This window comes from Sycon ciliatum, chromosome 5 (assembly GCF_964019385.1).
Source record: "Sycon ciliatum chromosome 5, ocSycCili1.1, whole genome shotgun sequence".
Classification (NCBI taxonomy): domain Eukaryota; kingdom Metazoa; phylum Porifera; class Calcarea; order Leucosolenida; family Sycettidae; genus Sycon; species Sycon ciliatum.
The window spans coordinates 20332941-20349220 of NC_088647.1; the positions used below are offsets into that span (position 1 = coordinate 20332941).

The following is a 16280-nucleotide window of genomic DNA, read 5'->3' on the forward strand; positions in this document are numbered from 1 at the left end:
AAACAGATTGCGCCCCCTTGCATCACCGGCCACCACACACAAGCACCATAGTTTGCGAATACAAATAATTCAATTGTGAAGAGAGAGGTCTCAACATTGCATTGCAACCACATGTACCATCACGTACCATAACAAGTAGTCCCTCTGTGAGATGATAAGCATGGCAGAAGAGGCAAGTTCATAGCTAGTATGTGCTCACGACGTCACGGCACAGCTCCAGCTCAGTGAAAACGTGAAAATCATAAGAATTATGCAAAACATTGCTCAACACAATCAGCATGCATCGCTACTGAGTTAGGCGAACTTGATCCTACCCCCCCCCCCCCCCCCTTGGCGTGCTACCATGCTTCTACCCAAGCGGATCAACTTTTATCGTACCAGCGGTCTGCAAATACACGGTGAAAAAATACAGACCTGCGCCCTGCACAGAAGGCAAATAGGCGGCATACTATTCAGCTGTTTCAATAGGAAGGCAGGAGCATGATTGTATCCAGATATCGTACACGGCTGTGTTCTGCGCTTTGACGAAGCCCAGTTGCCGCTAAAAAAATACTACACATCAAGCAGTCTCTCAAATTCTTGGATGCAAGGTAATCAGCAGTGCTACTGCTGTGTGTGCACATGTTGACGTGCCGTCGCTACATAGGCTGGTCCACTGATCTCCTGTAGTTGCTGAGGAAGGCGTTCTGCGCCTTCTTGCGCCGCTGGTTCAGCACGTTCTCCAGCTCACTGCCGCCTGCGTTGGCCGCCGACGCCGCCGCTGAGCCGTCGCCAGCGCTATCTCTACTGCCGGCACTGCCTGGACGTCCTATGCCACTCTGTAGTCGGAGGGAAAGTAGAAAGAAAGCAGACCGGCCATTAGAGGATGTTCTTTTGTGCATGACCTGGACAATGTATTTCAGAGTGGAATGAGCTCGGATCCACGCCTCGCATACCTACGCTGGACAAATAGATCGAGTGAATGCCATTAGGTCAAGGTTGTTGGTGATGTGATCCGCTGCATTCTCTTTTTCACCCAAGAGCTACTGACAACACTAACTTTACTCGCAGAACCCGGCCCAGCGGTGCAATTTGGCACCTTGGGCTACCTGTCTGTAGCAATCCTATAGTGACAAGATGCGAGGATGCGAGGATGCGAGGATGTTTTCACTTCAAATGCTGTAGTGGTTTTTTAATGAAAGTGAAGGAAATTATTTAAGTAAAGGAAGGTTCCAAAAACTCCAAACCATACATCTCTAAGTTTGATGCCATGGCAACAAAAACAAGGCCAGCAGGTGTCAATGTAACTGTTACACAGCATGTAAAGAGTATAATCCGGGTCGGCTGACGCCTGTCTTTCATGCGTCACCTTATTAATGCAATCTTACAAGGTCTGTCTTGCTGTTGGATAGTAGAGAATGAAGAGCTGCAGAAAAGCAAAAAAAAACAATATCAGAGAGAGAGAGAGAGAGAGAGAGAGAGAGAGAGAGAGAGAGAGAGAGAGAGAGAGAGAGAGAGAGAGAGAGAGAGAGAGAGAGAGAGAGAGAGAGAGAGAGAGAGAGAGAGAGAGAGAGAGAGAGAGAGAGAGAGAGAGAGAGAGAGAGAGAGAGAGAGAGAGAGAGAGAGAGAGAGAGAGAGAGAGAGAGAGAGAGAGAGAGAGAGAGAGAGAGAGAGAGAGGGAGAGGGAGGGGGGAGAGAGCTTTTAAAATGCTTTTTTGGGAAGGAAACAAGAGCCCAGCATTTAGCGTTTCGTTTGCGGGCAAACTGTATAACTGTTAGACACGCAACATGCCTTGTACGTGCACACCAAGCTCCAGGTTGAGGCTCGGTATCAGCATAAGCAAACACAGAGTACGTGTTCCCCTCCCAAGAGTGCAACAGTACTCCATCTCAACACGGGTTCAACAGACATTGATTGCAGAGGTGATCTACAATGATGAGGAACGCCATGGTTCAAGACGGATCAAGCTCCAGGTTGGTGCAATGCGGCTCAGCGAATGCCCTCGGCGATTGTAACGCGGACGTGCAAACTTTACTCTGTTCTTTTGAACACGTGCATGGTGTACATGAGGTGCAGAACATTGCAGAAAATTAAATCTTACCTGTGGAACTACTGCTTAGTGAGATGCCGCTGTCCTTCTCTGTACTCTGCGACCGTTGCTGCCAGGACTGTCGTTTCTGAGCGATGGACGTGGACGGCGTTGTTTCCAGGAACCCGACCTGGTCTTCTTGACCCATGCCGAGCAGATTCGGCGGAGCCGCCGGCGGTGGAGGTACAGCCGCGGCAAACGATGCCAGATCTGCGTCGTCAGGGTCCGCTGCAGCCTCCGAGATCGGCTCAGTGTGGCCCAGCTGACCCCTGGACGGCTGCGCGGACTCGCCCACGGACGCCAGCGAGGGACGGCGCGTCACCTCGTCCAGGGCGGCGTCCGACGACAGGATGGCGGCTGCCGCGCTGGTGTCAAACGCTGCGCTGCTCTGCCAGGCCACAGCGCCTTCGCTCTCACCTGTGTGTGTGTGTGTGTGTGTGAATTAAAGAACAGCAGTAACAGCCATGCCAAGCTGACACTCGCACATGGGTGTGCATGAAAGAACAGCAGTGGCAACAGGCATACTGATGCACTGCTATCACAGATGCTAACCACGAATCGCTGCAAGAATCCGGTTTTCCTTGTAATCCAAACACTCTTGAAGTGAGCAGGATGTACTGGCATCTCCCCACATCACACCTGCCACTATTTCACATGGTCGTTAGTGGGGCTCAAACGAATATGAATTTCACCTTAGAAAGATGCCGGTAGCCATATTGAATTAAACCTCAGAGTGCAGTCCTTACCACTGGAAACAGCATACTCGCAGTGGAAACTGATACAAACTTCACAAAAACAGGGTCCTTTGGTACATTTTAGATACAAAATCCCCAACGAGTAATACACGTAATGAATAGTTGATCTGTGTAAAGAGAAAAGGACCCACCTTGGTGGACTGTTAGTCTGAACTAGTAACTTATAGGTCCTTTCCTCTCCACATAATACTATTGGCTCAAAATCTGAGTTTTTGAATATTTGATTGTTGGGAATTCACGATCCTTAGTCATAAGACTTACGTTCATCATAGACCATTGTCTCACTGAGGACCTCTGCTTGACCGGACAGCTGCAGTGCCAGTGCTAGTTCCGACACGCCAGTGTCTTCCTCGGGCCTCTTCGCCTTTCCACCGCCGCCAGCACCAGTGTACATCTGCGTAATGGAATCGAGCACACACACACACACACACACACACACACACACACACACGCACACACACACACACACACACACACACACACACACACACACACACACACACGCACACACACACACACGCACACACACACACACACACACACACACACACACACACAGATCAGTAGCCACTTCTTACAGTTTGGCACACTGTGATTAAGACCTGCTCAAGACTCCAACATCAGCACTATATCCGGTAGATAAATCACTATAGACTCTTGCCTATGATCGCCTGTATTGCCATGGTAAGTTAAAACTTTACTGCAATGGTAAGTTAAAACTTTACTGCAATTGTAAGTTAAAACTGTACGCTATGTCACTCAGCAACTACTTCAAATGTGAAGGTACATGTGCATTGAAAGGTTCGGCTGAGAACTAGATTCTCTTTTTCCGAGTGAACTTATGACATCCATCTATTGAGCAGCAGAGAGTTGATACTGGATGATGGACTTACTGCAGCGATATCCCCATCGAGATCAATGGTAGCCTGCAGATCGTCCAGCACCGCAGTCAGATCTCCCGTCTGCATCTTGATGTCGGACTCCCACTGGCCAAGGAACTGCAAGAATACCAAACACACAACGTTAAAAGAACATCGTGTTGATAATCAGATATGGCTCGGGTGTTCAAAGAAGCTCACGGACAAATCTTTCGTAGTTCTATCAATACACCAAAACGGCTATGGATCCACACAAAACCGGGTCTAAGTGGATCCAAAAGTGAGCGTTTCCATGACTCCGGGCTGGATTTAATGTAGCACTGTAAAGCCCAATATCATACGTCAAGCACATGTCGACAAATTTGATATCATTCCTAGACAGTAATACTACCCGTAGACTGATAAATTAAGAACTCAGATGGTGAGCCAAGGAATTTATTTAATTGTATTACATGGAAATTGTGGGCACAAGTTATGCGATCGAGTCCAACCAACTAAACCAGACTTTGAACAGTCAGACGTGCACAATCTTGCGCGAAACTGACAAGGAGTACTGGGACATTCCACAGCATGAAAGTCAGCTGATAAATTAATTGACATTGATTTTCCTCGGGCAAGCACTCACCTCTTCTGTTCTCTCAGCATTGGCTGATTCAGAAGACATCGCCGACTGTCTCTTCTTCTTCTTGGCTTCATCCTTAGACACCTTGCGCTTGCGTACCTCGTTCTCCTTTTGCAGCCGCTCCTCTTCCTTCTTACGTTTCTTCTCGTCGGCTAGGCGCTTTTTCTCCTCTTTGTCGGCCTCCTTCTTTCTCTGCTTTTCTTCTTCCTTGCGTTTCTTCTCATCCAGCTTCTTCTGCTTTTCGGTTTCCTTCTCTTCCAGGACTCTTTGTTTCTTCTCCTTTTCTTCATTGGCTTTCTGCTCGGCCAGCTCTTTCTTCCGCTGTTCCTCGCCCAGTTTCAGGTCCTGTTTGGACTGCTTGCGCTGCATGAGCTCCTGCTGCTTTTTCTTCTGATCCTCTTCCTTCTGCTGACGGCCTTCGCTCTTCTTGCGGCGCACCTCCTCTTCCTTCTGCTCCTTCTTACGCTTCTCTTCGTCCTTCTTGGCACGCTTGGCAGCTTCCCGGATGGCTTTCTCCTCTTCCCGGCGCTCAAGCTCTTCTTCGGCTTTCAACCGTTCTCGCTCGGCCTCTTCCTTCGCCTCTTGTTTCTTCTTCTCCTCACGGCGGACGTCTTCTTCCGTTTCCCTCTTCGGTCCCTGCCGGTTGAGCGATGCAATCTTGTCGAGGTCCAGTGGAGCAGATTCCTCGCTGCCCCAGCGCGCCGAGGCTTTGGACTCCATCTTCTGGTCGAACTCCCAGACACTGGACTGCTGTGCATCCTTGGCGTCCGGGTCTAGTAGCTCTGGTGAGCTGGACGCTCGCTTGATGGAGATCCGTCGTGACACAGGACGCGCCGCATTCCCACCGGCACCCTTGGCCTGCTCGTCACTCTTGGGTGCTCGCTGAACAACGGTGGTGGTACCTGAAGATAAGAGCATATCAAACACACGTGTGCACACACAGACACGGAAAGACATACATGCAAGCGTTAGCATACATTGGTTAAACGCCTCAGTTGTGGCAAGGGCACAGTACCAAATATGGTGCAGATTGATTCAGTCAAAGAGATTACTAGTCTATCCACAGTCCTCATCGCCCAAAAGCAAGGAGGTAAGTTCCTCAGGTAACACCCTGCTATGAACATCCTTCCCAGCTTACCCAACTTCAACAAGGATGCAAACATGCGGAATGGATGGTGGTAAAATCTCAAGACTCTCATGTAGAGGAAGAATCTAGTCACTCAGTACTCTGCACTTTTTCTCAGTCAGGAACAGTTCGATAACAAGGAAGTCAGTCATCCAGGTGCCGCCGAAGAAATTGGATTTCTCTTCCGGCACCTGGATCTTGACTTGATTGTTGGGCCTCGCTAATTTGTGCAATAAAGTGCAGAACACACTACAAGGTCTGTATTTCGTGCGGTGCTGTGCCACAGCAGAAAGTCAGATTTCCTCGGTGACAACTAGATGTGTTGATTATTGAAACCTGAAATGCAGTCCATTTAGCCTTTGAGTTTCGCTTGATGAGTATGCATTCTCCCACGTGTGTGTGTGTGTGTGTATGTGTGTGTGTGTGTGTGTGTGTGTGTGTGTGTGTGTGTGTGTGTGTGTGTGCACTTACTGCCGTCAGTCGTCTCCACGGTTGTACGGTTCTCGCGACTCTTGGCCTTCTCCTTGGTGGTGGCTGCACTACCGCCGCCCAGGCTGAAGTTAGCCACGGCGCGCTGTGCGGCGTTGGCCAGCATGGGCATAATGCTCTTCCTGGGAACAGCCGACACGATGCTCATGCCGATCACCGACGTACACAGAGCCATGGCGATCAGTGTGGAGCCGTGCTGATACGACTGGTCGTCGAGACCGATCATGAAGTCATTGCTGCCCATGAGAAGGGTGCCGGTTGACACCGAGCGGCTTCTGCTGGACTTCATAGGAGAGGCGCCGACTGATCCACGCCGTCCCATCATTCCGTAGTCGCCAACGGATGTAGACGACTGTGATGTGCCGAGGCCCTTAGGCGTCGATGCCGGCCGATTGAAGAGCCAGCGCACAAAGCCGACCTGCTTTGCCGGGCTCAGTTGTTGCTGCTGTTGTTGGCTGGCCATCATGGCTTGCTGTTGTGCCGCGTAGGGGCTGAACGGGGAGAGCGGCACGGCTCCCATTGGCGACTTCTCCAGTGTGTTCATGGCCGTCAGTGAGTGGCTCAGGTGATTAAGGCTCTGACGACGCTGCCGCTGCATCGATGACTCCTTGCTCGGTGTTTGGAATGCACCGCCGACCGTCTGCAACACAACAGAACAAGCAGATCATCAGCCATCCACAATATGAATATGCTCGCTGTATACTAACAGTGACATCATTGTAGTGCAGGAAATGATCGCAGTCACCTATCTGTGCCCATTAGCTCCAATATCGCCACGGAAGCATCTATGCAGACAAGCATAGTTCCGGTTATGACTCCGAGACGGTCTCTGTCAGCTGCAGCTGGGTTGGCCCCACTCAGTGGCACAGCCGCCCTCTCCTGCTTGCCCTGCTTCATAATCAAGTTGCAGGGTTGTGTTTGGGTGCAAAAAGTAGCACAGCATGGACTGCTTCATTATACGTTCACAACAATATCAAAAATACTCTAACAAATGCTCCGTTCGATGTGCATACAAATACCCTGATGTACAAGAGGCAAATTGGCTGAAATTTGGTGAAGAAACCCGTAACCTTCCAGGACCGCCAGAAGCAGGTTTGGATTGGTCCGGTAGTGTCATGGCCGTTCATACTTGGCATATGTTATGCCAGGTACACATGCCCTCCACAGTAGGAAACATGACATGGTCGTGTTGGTGGCCGAAAAGTTGGTCCGGTAATAACCTGACAAATAACCTGACCAACCGGTTCCGGCAGGCCTGCCTTGTGATAGGAATCATAGCATGCAATGTAAGTACTTGTAGGGAATCCGACCAGATGAGTACTCTGCCGAAATAGCATTCACATCCTGAGTATTCTGAATGTTGAGTATACATGCTCATTGGTTCTTGAATAAAGCCCATTCCCAAATTACTACCGTATTTCCCCGTAAGTAAGTTCTCCCCAATGACTTAGTACCCCCCCCCCCCTATAAAAAAATACACTTTCCACTGCCGAGGTTATCACCCCGAAAGATAGTAAGTTCGTACCCGTCCTACATGTACAGACACCGTACAGTACATACATCATATGCACGGACACTAGAGTTGCGCAGGCTTCCCACTGCGTGTCATTTACCCCCGATAAAAAAGTACTCCCCGAAAGACAGTCCCACCCCCGAAAGTTAGTACTCATGTGGCTGCTAAGTTCGAAAGTTAGTACGTACTAACTTACGGGGAAATACGGTAATTTTCTAAAATAGAATGAATTCAACTATCCTGCCCGAGCTTACCGTTCCTGTGTCTTCGTTCTCTTCTTCCTCGTCTTCTTCTAGAAATGTTTCGTTCACGGACGCTAGCGACTTCATGGCAGCCATGGAGTTTGGCGTCACGCCAGTCGCAAACAATGGTAATCGGCCGGAGTCCTTGCGCTGGACCTTGCGTCGCTCCGGCGGTACAATACCGCTGTCACTGGACGCGGCCGAGTCGCTGGGACTTCCTGGTCCAGAGCCGCCCGCCGACTTGGGCGACTTGGTGCGGTTGAAGCCGCCAGGGGACTTCCCTCTGGCGCTGCTGCGCCGTGCGTCCTTGGCAACGGGCATCGGCATGACGGTCTGCGCTAGCATGTAGCCGTATGGCGTCATGACCGGCTGGTACACAGGCATGTACTCATAGTGCGGCACCTGCTGTTGCAGCTTGCGACGCTTGCTGCGCCCTCCGCCACCGCGAGCCTGTCGCTGCTCACCATGGCCGGACGGTGTAGCCGGAGCATTGCCGCTGCCGTCCTCCGACTGCCAAGCAAGACCACCGTTTCCCTCTGCTGGCATAGTGTCCGAATCGGCTGCAATGTTCTTCGCAGCCTCTTCTTCCGCCGCCGGGGAAGTGAACCAGTCGTTGACTTCTTGCGATAGCGGGCCTTTCTCTTCACCGTCTGGTGATGGCCGACTATCGGCATGATCCTGGGATTGTTCCCTATGATGTGATGGCCCGTTCTCCTCCGTCCCCTCTACTGTATCTGCAAGCAGGTCGGGTGGTGGAGCCGGTGGAGCCTCGGGCACAAATGCGGCAGCCGGTCTCAGGTCTTTGAAGCTGGTTTGTCGCATGGGCCGCGTGCGATTGTCTGTTACCGGTGGCCCACTGCCGGCCTCCTTCACCGACGTCAATCGGTGAGCCATCACCTCCTGCTGAGCTGCTTGGATCTCGGCGGTGATGGTCGTCAGTGTCCGTATGCCTTTTCCCGATCCACCAGGGAAGCCGCTGCCTTTGGGAATGATCGGGTGATCGTCACCGTCACCCTCTTCCGTTGTGGAGCGGGGTATGGTCGGATGGATGACATGTGCAGACTGGGACGATGATGACGACCCAGGTTTCTTGGCCATGGCTGGAATGGTGAGGCGTTTGTCCTTGATGTACTTCATGATGTAGTCGCCCATGTCCTCCGCCGCGCACTCCATAGCCAGAGAGTAGGGACTTATACCATCCTGGAGTGCCGGGTCAGTGCAGTAATCACGTCACAACCCATACATGTACACACATACACACATATACATACACACATACACACACCCACACCCACACACACACACACACACACACACACACACACACACACACACACACAGGTGCACACCGCAGGATTCAAACAATGTCGTTGCAATCAATAAGGTATTGCACAGCATGTAAGTTAGGTGCATGGAGGTTCCCGGCAACTGCTCGGCGACGTCACCCAGAACAGGCAAGTCAGAGAGAAAACCCGTCCATTGTGACTGCAACGGGCTCTGTGTGTCTACCAGTCACTTATGAAGGTAATGCATGATCAGAGACTGAGAGTAAAGCATGTGTTTCAAGATCATCCTATCTTGCCAACACTCAGCTTGAACACTTCCTACAGTTTCGATACTTTGCATTCCCGTTTCATGGAATCGTGTGTATTACGGGCACCTAGCTCAAGACCAGCCTAGCTCTGGGCAGTCAGCTGTTCTCCCACAAGACTCTTACCATGTACAGAGAGCACTCCGTACCATTCATTCACTCGTTGACGCATTAGGACTCTGGAGGGTATGTTGGAGAGTTTGGATTAAGTCATTGGCGTATTGTCAACAAACTGACTCAATGACCATCTCGCTAGCAACCCTCCCCCTAGCCTCGTCCCAATGCATATTCTCGACATGCACCGTTCATCGCACATGCAACGCACGAATGGCTAGCGCACAGTGCCAATATGGTATACACAGGTACACATGTACACAGGCCACGCACTCTTACCAGATCGCTTGCAAACAGGTCACCGCCGTGTCTCAGAATAAGCTTCAAGCAATCCAAGTGTCTTCAAGCAGTGACAGCAGCGACACACACACACACACACACACACACACACACACACACACACACACACATTACTAGTTCGTCACAGCAAAACGGGATACAAGACCAGGCCATGACAAAGCTATGCACAGGTGGTTACTGATGAGGGTACTGGAAAAAATGGACAGATCGCCGACATTCATATAGCTAGGTTGCCAAAGCACCATGCGGCCTTAACTGTCTTTGACCTCAAGCCAACTAATTTGTATCTGCAGGGGCGTGCTCGGCCCCCCAACTAGGGGGGTGCACGGGAGCCGAGGGGAGCCCCCCCCCCCCCCCGGCAATTTTCTGCAATTTGTTTGCAACCTTTCTTGAATTTTAGATCATATTTGCATACATTACAATTGCAATTACCCAGATTGAAAATTTTTGGGGGGTGCACGTGCCCCCCGTGCCCATCGCCGAGCACACGCCTGTATCTGTAATTCTCAGTGAGAGAAATCAGTCAAATAGCATTTAGATGCGTATACACTGGGTGCTAAATTCATCTGTAGTAAATCTTAAGATTACCAATGATATGATCTGAAAGACCTACCCGTAGTCAATGGCATCGTGTAATGGCGTGGAGTGCATGCTGTCCTTAACCAGCGCCAGGGAGCTGCCGTTTGGTGTGCTGAAGAACCAGCGCAGCAACCCCACGTGTCCGGCAGCTGCACAAACCAACGAACAATGGAATTGAGAACGGAGAAGCCGTCGATGCTCAGTCCAGTACGAACCAGAGCAAACGCCTTTTTGTGGAGAATGCGAGTGTACCTCATGCTCTCTCTCTCTCTCCCTCTCTCTCTATCTATCTTTCTATCTCTATCTCTCTCACCCCCCCCCCTCGCGCTTGCTCGCTCTTTCCTGCTTTGAAATTCGCTTCCATAGAATTGGGCACCATTGCCCATTTGGCCTTGCGAAGTAACATAAAAATCAACAACAACAAAAGCCTGGAAGATCCCTGTAGATATGTGCCACATACGGCTACCGGCCGCTCTGCCAATTCCCATGGGTCTACCCAAAGAGAACGCTACCCGACATAGCGCGTAGTAATGAATGCAAACCGAGCACAACTAATGTGGTGGCAACTGCAATCCTACCTCAGCTCGGTGCCCTCACACTGCAAAAACGCAGCACACGCTTGTACACTGCCAAATAGAGGCCGCTGGAATCGGTGCTGCGCTCTCAGCACGACAATCAGGGGTCGGATTTCAGTAGCCACCATTGTAGATACTCGTACTTCAGTGTAATGCAGACTCACTCCGCCGATATCTTGAAGTGACTTACCAGCGGCAAAGTGTATTGCCGTAGCACCGTCATCCGTCGTCTCCATCAGCGCCGTTTTACCGATTCTTGCCACCAGCCACTGTACATGCAATATGCATCACAAACATAAAGAGTACATACGATGGGGAGCCCAGTAAGTTTCCGGCCTCCAGTCGCTGTGTATTGTTGTATACTGAAAACCAATGTGAAGGCGACTAATCTGATAAGGCGACCACCTGCCCTAGAGGACCACAAAGTCCAGGACCAAAGGGTGTCAATTCCACTAACATCAGCTTGCAAAAGGGACCGCATTTTTTAGGGGACCATGAATGGTCCGCCTCGACAGGGTTCACTCCACCGTACATGGACAACAAATGTCGGTGACAACAGCATGTGTAATGCCATGCATTCTACAAGCAAACCCAACCCAAAGAGAAGACCAGAGGCTGCCACTGCCAACCAGATTGCTACACTTGACCACACAGACCACCACGTGCCGGGACTGGCGGAAGGAGGTTTGGATTGGTGCGGCCATACGCTAGCCTGTCATACAGTTTGTGTATGATATGGACGGTAGTCACATGACCTCCTCAGCAGTAAACACGCGCTGGTGGTCCAAAAGCTGGTCCGGCCATTGCCTGACCAACCGGACCGGTTCCGCCGGGCCTGCGTGACGGTGCTAGTGTAGATGTTCTGCAAACGGAAGTCTACCGTAGCCATACCACTGGATACGGCATCAGTATTGGTAAAGGCTGCCTGGTAGTGCTCCACGACACAAACATACTACATCCACTGTCACCAAACATATGCTAAAGAAACTGCCCCGACGTAACATAAATATTTCGACTGTCTCACTACACACATTGCCATGGCATTAGTGATGCAAGTCATCAGATGACACCCTCCTGAACAGAGCATTCACAATTACAGAGCCGAATCTCCTTACGTGGACCACTTCCTCGTGTCCGTTCTGAGTAGCGGCGTGCAGTGGTTGCATGCCGTCGGACGTCCTGCCCTTGGGATCTGCGCCACACTCCGTCACCAGGTACTTGATGGCCTCCAGCTGGCCGTCCTGGGCGGCAAAATACACCGGTGTCGCATCTGCGGAACACGCAAACAAAAATAAAATAAGTAATGCAGTGCCATCCAGTACCATCCTCATGTTGCCTGATGATTGCGAAAGCATGAAACTCAGAGTAAGTTAGAAACTAACTAGCCTTGACTCACGCTGCTATCTGGTGTTCACGAGATGTTTGTCGCGCTGGAAACGGAGCGTCTCTGTACGTTTGTATCCCTGGTGATGCTTGTGCCTGGAGAGCAGTATAAAAGTGGTGCTCTGCAGGCACAATCTTCCTCAGCCTACTCGAGCTCAACTGATGAGGGGTGAATTCCCCGAAACACTGTGTATTGAGCAGGGTGTGGTGCTTTCTTGCAGGTTTGCCGAGTGGACGGTTCGATGGACTTCTCGTGTGCTCTGGGTGGCAGTCGTGAGTCAGTCAAGTGAGAATTCAAGTCGGCAGGAAAAGCACGAGCTCCCTTGTAGGGAGCAACACACAATTCCCCACGTATCGCCGAAGTCGCACCAACCTCTTCTTCACAGAAATGCCGGACTATGGATATAGAATACCTCGTCTGTGAAGTCTAGAATTCCATGTCTCTTGGAGGTACATGTACGCTGCTAGATTCATGTAACTTAGTGTTCCCATCACAAGCAGGTCGCTTACTGTTCTCATCCGCCGCGTTTGCTGCATTTGTCCCAATGTGCTCGGCAATGAGCCGCAGGATACCCATCCTCCCTATAATAACATGGACACATGCACACGTACATGCATACACACACACACGCACATACACACATGAACACACATGAACACACATAAACACACACATGCACAAGAGAAAGGTCACATCAGGCGATTCAGGTGGTCAAAGCAGATCTGGTAAACAATGCCAGTGCTGCGGTTGAGGACGATAAGTTCAACATCCAGCCACCATCAGGCTGAGGATAGCTACATATCTCCTCATCCCACCAAGAATGCATTAGATGAGAATGAAACATATACATTGGCTAGCTGGTCAAGTTGACACTGCAGTATCCCCACAGCTTGGCCAATGAACTGTTCTGTCCTATTCCGATCCCCAGCATGTATTTCAGCTGTCGTTCTGGACTCCACCACACCCGTGCTACTTCTAACAAGACCATAAAAGACTGATCATATCAGGTGGAACGTGCAACGATTTCCTCTGCGAGTTACATGCTCCGACTTGGACATGACCTGACCCAGCTAGCAGAGGCCACCCACGAGAAGGCTGTCACATGATCATGGCTCAGGGAGCAGTGCCACACGCTCGCTGACAGCACGCTGCGCCACACGACACCCAGCCGAGCCGCTCTAGTAAAGCTGCATTCTCTCTCGCTCAGACTCACACACGACAGTAGCAAAAGGCGGCCTCGGCCCTGTCAGCTTCTGGCTGCAGCCAGTCGCCCCAGCTCTGACATCACAATCTGAACTAACAGTTCTTCTGCCTGTATGTGTATAGGTGCCGCATGAGCCTGTTAGATTTGCCACATGCGTGTGCTGGAGTTTTCAAAACTATTTCAGTGCAGCACATCTCAGCAAAGGAAATGTTCACTAGTATCATTATGCCGTGGGCGACAGTCATTCGAGCACGAATTCACCGGAAAATATTTCCACCATTCAAATCGAGCAAAGCCTTCCTTCTTTCTCCGGACTCCAACATTTATACAGCAACCCAAGATCAGCTTCCGTTGGGGTGTAACTGCATAGCGTTCATGCAATCGGTGGTACTACCTGTGTGTGACCTGCACATGGTGTGAGGACAGGTCAATTCCCAGTGTGAGTACTAACGAGTCGAAGATCATGAACGTCGAATGCATGCAGTGCATAATAAAATTTCATAATGCCAATGTCGTGCGTTCGTCGTGCTTCATCACACGATACGTGCGCGAATACAGACAATAATTTCGTTCTGGTCTTTGATCCTCCCACCTTCACCTGCCTCTACACTTAGTTTTACTCGCCACATCACGGAGCCACTTTGCGGGCGCTGTAAAAAGTGCAAGAAAACCCCATCGCCTCACACTCGACTCACACAGTCACTTCACACTCCGAGCATAGGCCAGGGTCATCGCACCCGAAACCTTCAGTCTTCATGAGTATCAGTGTTACTGTTAGTGATTCACAGCCCAGCCTTACCTGCTGCCGCGGCGTAGTGCACAGCCAGCGAACCCTTCTCACTCAGGCGTAATCTCTCCGCGCTGAAATTCTCCACGATCCATTGGACGATCTTCTCATTGCCACGAATGATGGCGACATGTAATGGATTTAGACCCTGCAAGTCCTTGTCGGTGACCATCAACGTCCGACGTTGTGGATCGTGTTCCACTATCACCTCGAATCCCTGCAGCCAGCCTTCAAACGCTGCCAGGTGAGCTGCGGTTTCGCCATTCTTCGCGCGCGTCTGCGGGTCGATGCCGCTCTCGGCCAGCAGCCATTTCAGCGCGTCCAGTCGCCTGGCGCGAGCAGCGGCGTGAAGCGGAGTCTCGCCGGTCTCCGGGTCGCTGCCAGCGGACGGTCTCTTGTGCAATGGACCGCCGGCTTTGAACATGCGCTGCAGTTCGGTTACATCTCCGCGGCTGGCGGCATTGCATGCCAGTTTCGTCATTGTTACTGCCCGGTTAGGCACGATCCTGGTATTGCTGCCGAAGCAGTTTGCCTAACTGGTAACCTCCACCATTTGGCACAAGACCAACCAGCAACGAACAGGGAGCAAAGAAAGCTTTTACAAACAACCGACTTCGACAAGCTAGGTAATTTCGACGACACCGTTCTTTCTTGGTGTCCAGTCCAGTGCAACCGGTCCGCGCTTGGAGGATTCTAGTATGCGGGACTGGTAAGTCAGTAAGTGGGAGTGTGGCAATGGTCTACGAGTCCAAGGCGGACTTGGCTGTAGGCATGACCTGATGACAGGGACTGTCGGTTGTGTTCTAACCAACCTCTACTGCCAGATAACGAGTTACGTACAGCGCCCTGGAGAGGGGGAGTGTAGCTTCGACGGTGAACCTTGGTCTTATAGTTAGAGGCACTGCGGAGTTACGAATGCCCCGCCGACCAATGAGCGAATGAGTCACGCAGGCTGCTCTTCTACGCCGGAGAGACAAGACGACTGTCATTGGCGGTGTCAGTGCGTTGACATGCACACCCGCTCATGGATAAGCGCCATACTCATCTTTCACAGTCGAGTCTTCGGTGATGTCTTTCGGACTCTACCATACTGACTGACTGTATCGCAGTGATCCTATGTTTGTGGTGTGAGTTGTGGCAGAAGTCTGAATCCGTATGGCATATCTACAAGTGAAGTCATCTGGTCATTGTAGATACATGCTGCATGCGGGCTCTAGACTATAGCCTTGACTGCTTCAGCCTTTCCAGGTGGCCTGACCTGGTACTGATGCGTTTTCAGCAGGACACCGTGCCCGGCCCAAGTCTACATTGCGTGCTACTCGGTCCGTGTGCCTGCTGACGTCTATGCTGCTCAGAATCAGCTCAAAGACCAGCCATTGACATGGAGGTAAGTGCATTCGTATGGGGCATGTGTGCATGGTGACCATGAGGTTTTGAGATTACGTCATCAGTTGAGATGCTTTGGCGGAGACGCGGACTCGCAGCGCTGCACTTGCACTGGCGACTCGCGTTGCGTACTTAGCGCCCATTTGAAAATCCGCTGACTCACGTGTATACTTAGGGGCCGTCCGTAATTACATGTATTTACTTATAAACTCGGAGGGAGTTGTGGTTGCTCGTGAGCGTGCTCAATACACCAAGGTGCAGAGCCTAGTACACACGCACGCTTTCGATCCCTCTCAAGTGTGTGTATTTACTTATAGACGTCTATAGAGAGGCGTTTCTGGTGGGTGGGTTCGCCTGCAAGGCGTTTCTAAAAAATACATTTTGTGTATGTACTGGTACATGATGTAGCACTGCTACAGCCAGTACGGGTATAGGTGTTGAGACGCACTCAGTCTACGCTGCACTGCACGGGTCACTGCAGAGTGGCCAGGGAGCACAGGGCCTAGGGGGAGACCGTTCGCTAGCTACATGATTATAAAGGGTCAATTTTAATTTTGAATGGGTTCAAGCAGGGACGTGGACAAGGGTTCGTACTAGTAATACACGTTGCTATATCACGAAATTTGCTATAATATGCGAGTTTGTTATAAGTGGAGTCATCTGTAC

General features: G+C 51.0%; 1 protein-coding gene across 1 annotated transcript; it reads right to left on the reverse strand.

Moving 5' to 3' along the window:
- Window positions 1-51: 51 nt before the first annotated feature.
- Window positions 52-15092, reverse strand: LOC135817973 (uncharacterized). The gene is made up of 14 exons (XM_065331271.1): window positions 14241-15092; window positions 12747-12818; window positions 11969-12123; window positions 11044-11122; window positions 10313-10427; window positions 9679-9739; window positions 7707-8894; window positions 5922-6579; window positions 4328-5226; window positions 3718-3822; window positions 3086-3218; window positions 2082-2486; window positions 1368-1405; window positions 52-818 (listed from the first exon to the last, which is right to left on the reverse strand). Exons 1-14 carry the CDS (start codon window positions 14707-14709, stop codon window positions 639-641), a joined length of 4557 nt encoding a protein of 1518 aa, XP_065187343.1. The 5' UTR covers window positions 14710-15092; the 3' UTR covers window positions 52-638.
- Window positions 15093-16280: the final 1188 nt, after the last annotated feature.

What these genes read in the sequence shown, in the direction of transcription:
- LOC135817973 (XM_065331271.1), bottom strand. Translation starts at nt 14,709, where the DNA reads ATGACGAAACTGGCATGCAATGCCGCCAGCCGCGGAGATGTAACCGAA. An exon ending in GGCAATACACTTTGCCGCTG is followed by an intron (nt 10,428 to 11,043) that starts GTAAGTCACTTC and finishes TGGTTTGTGCAG; the next exon opens with CTGCCGGACACGTGGGGTTG. An exon ending in ACTAAGCAGTAGTTCCACAG is followed by an intron (nt 1,406 to 2,081) that starts GTAAGATTTAAT and finishes GCTTTTCTGCAG; the next exon opens with CTCTTCATTCTCTACTATCC.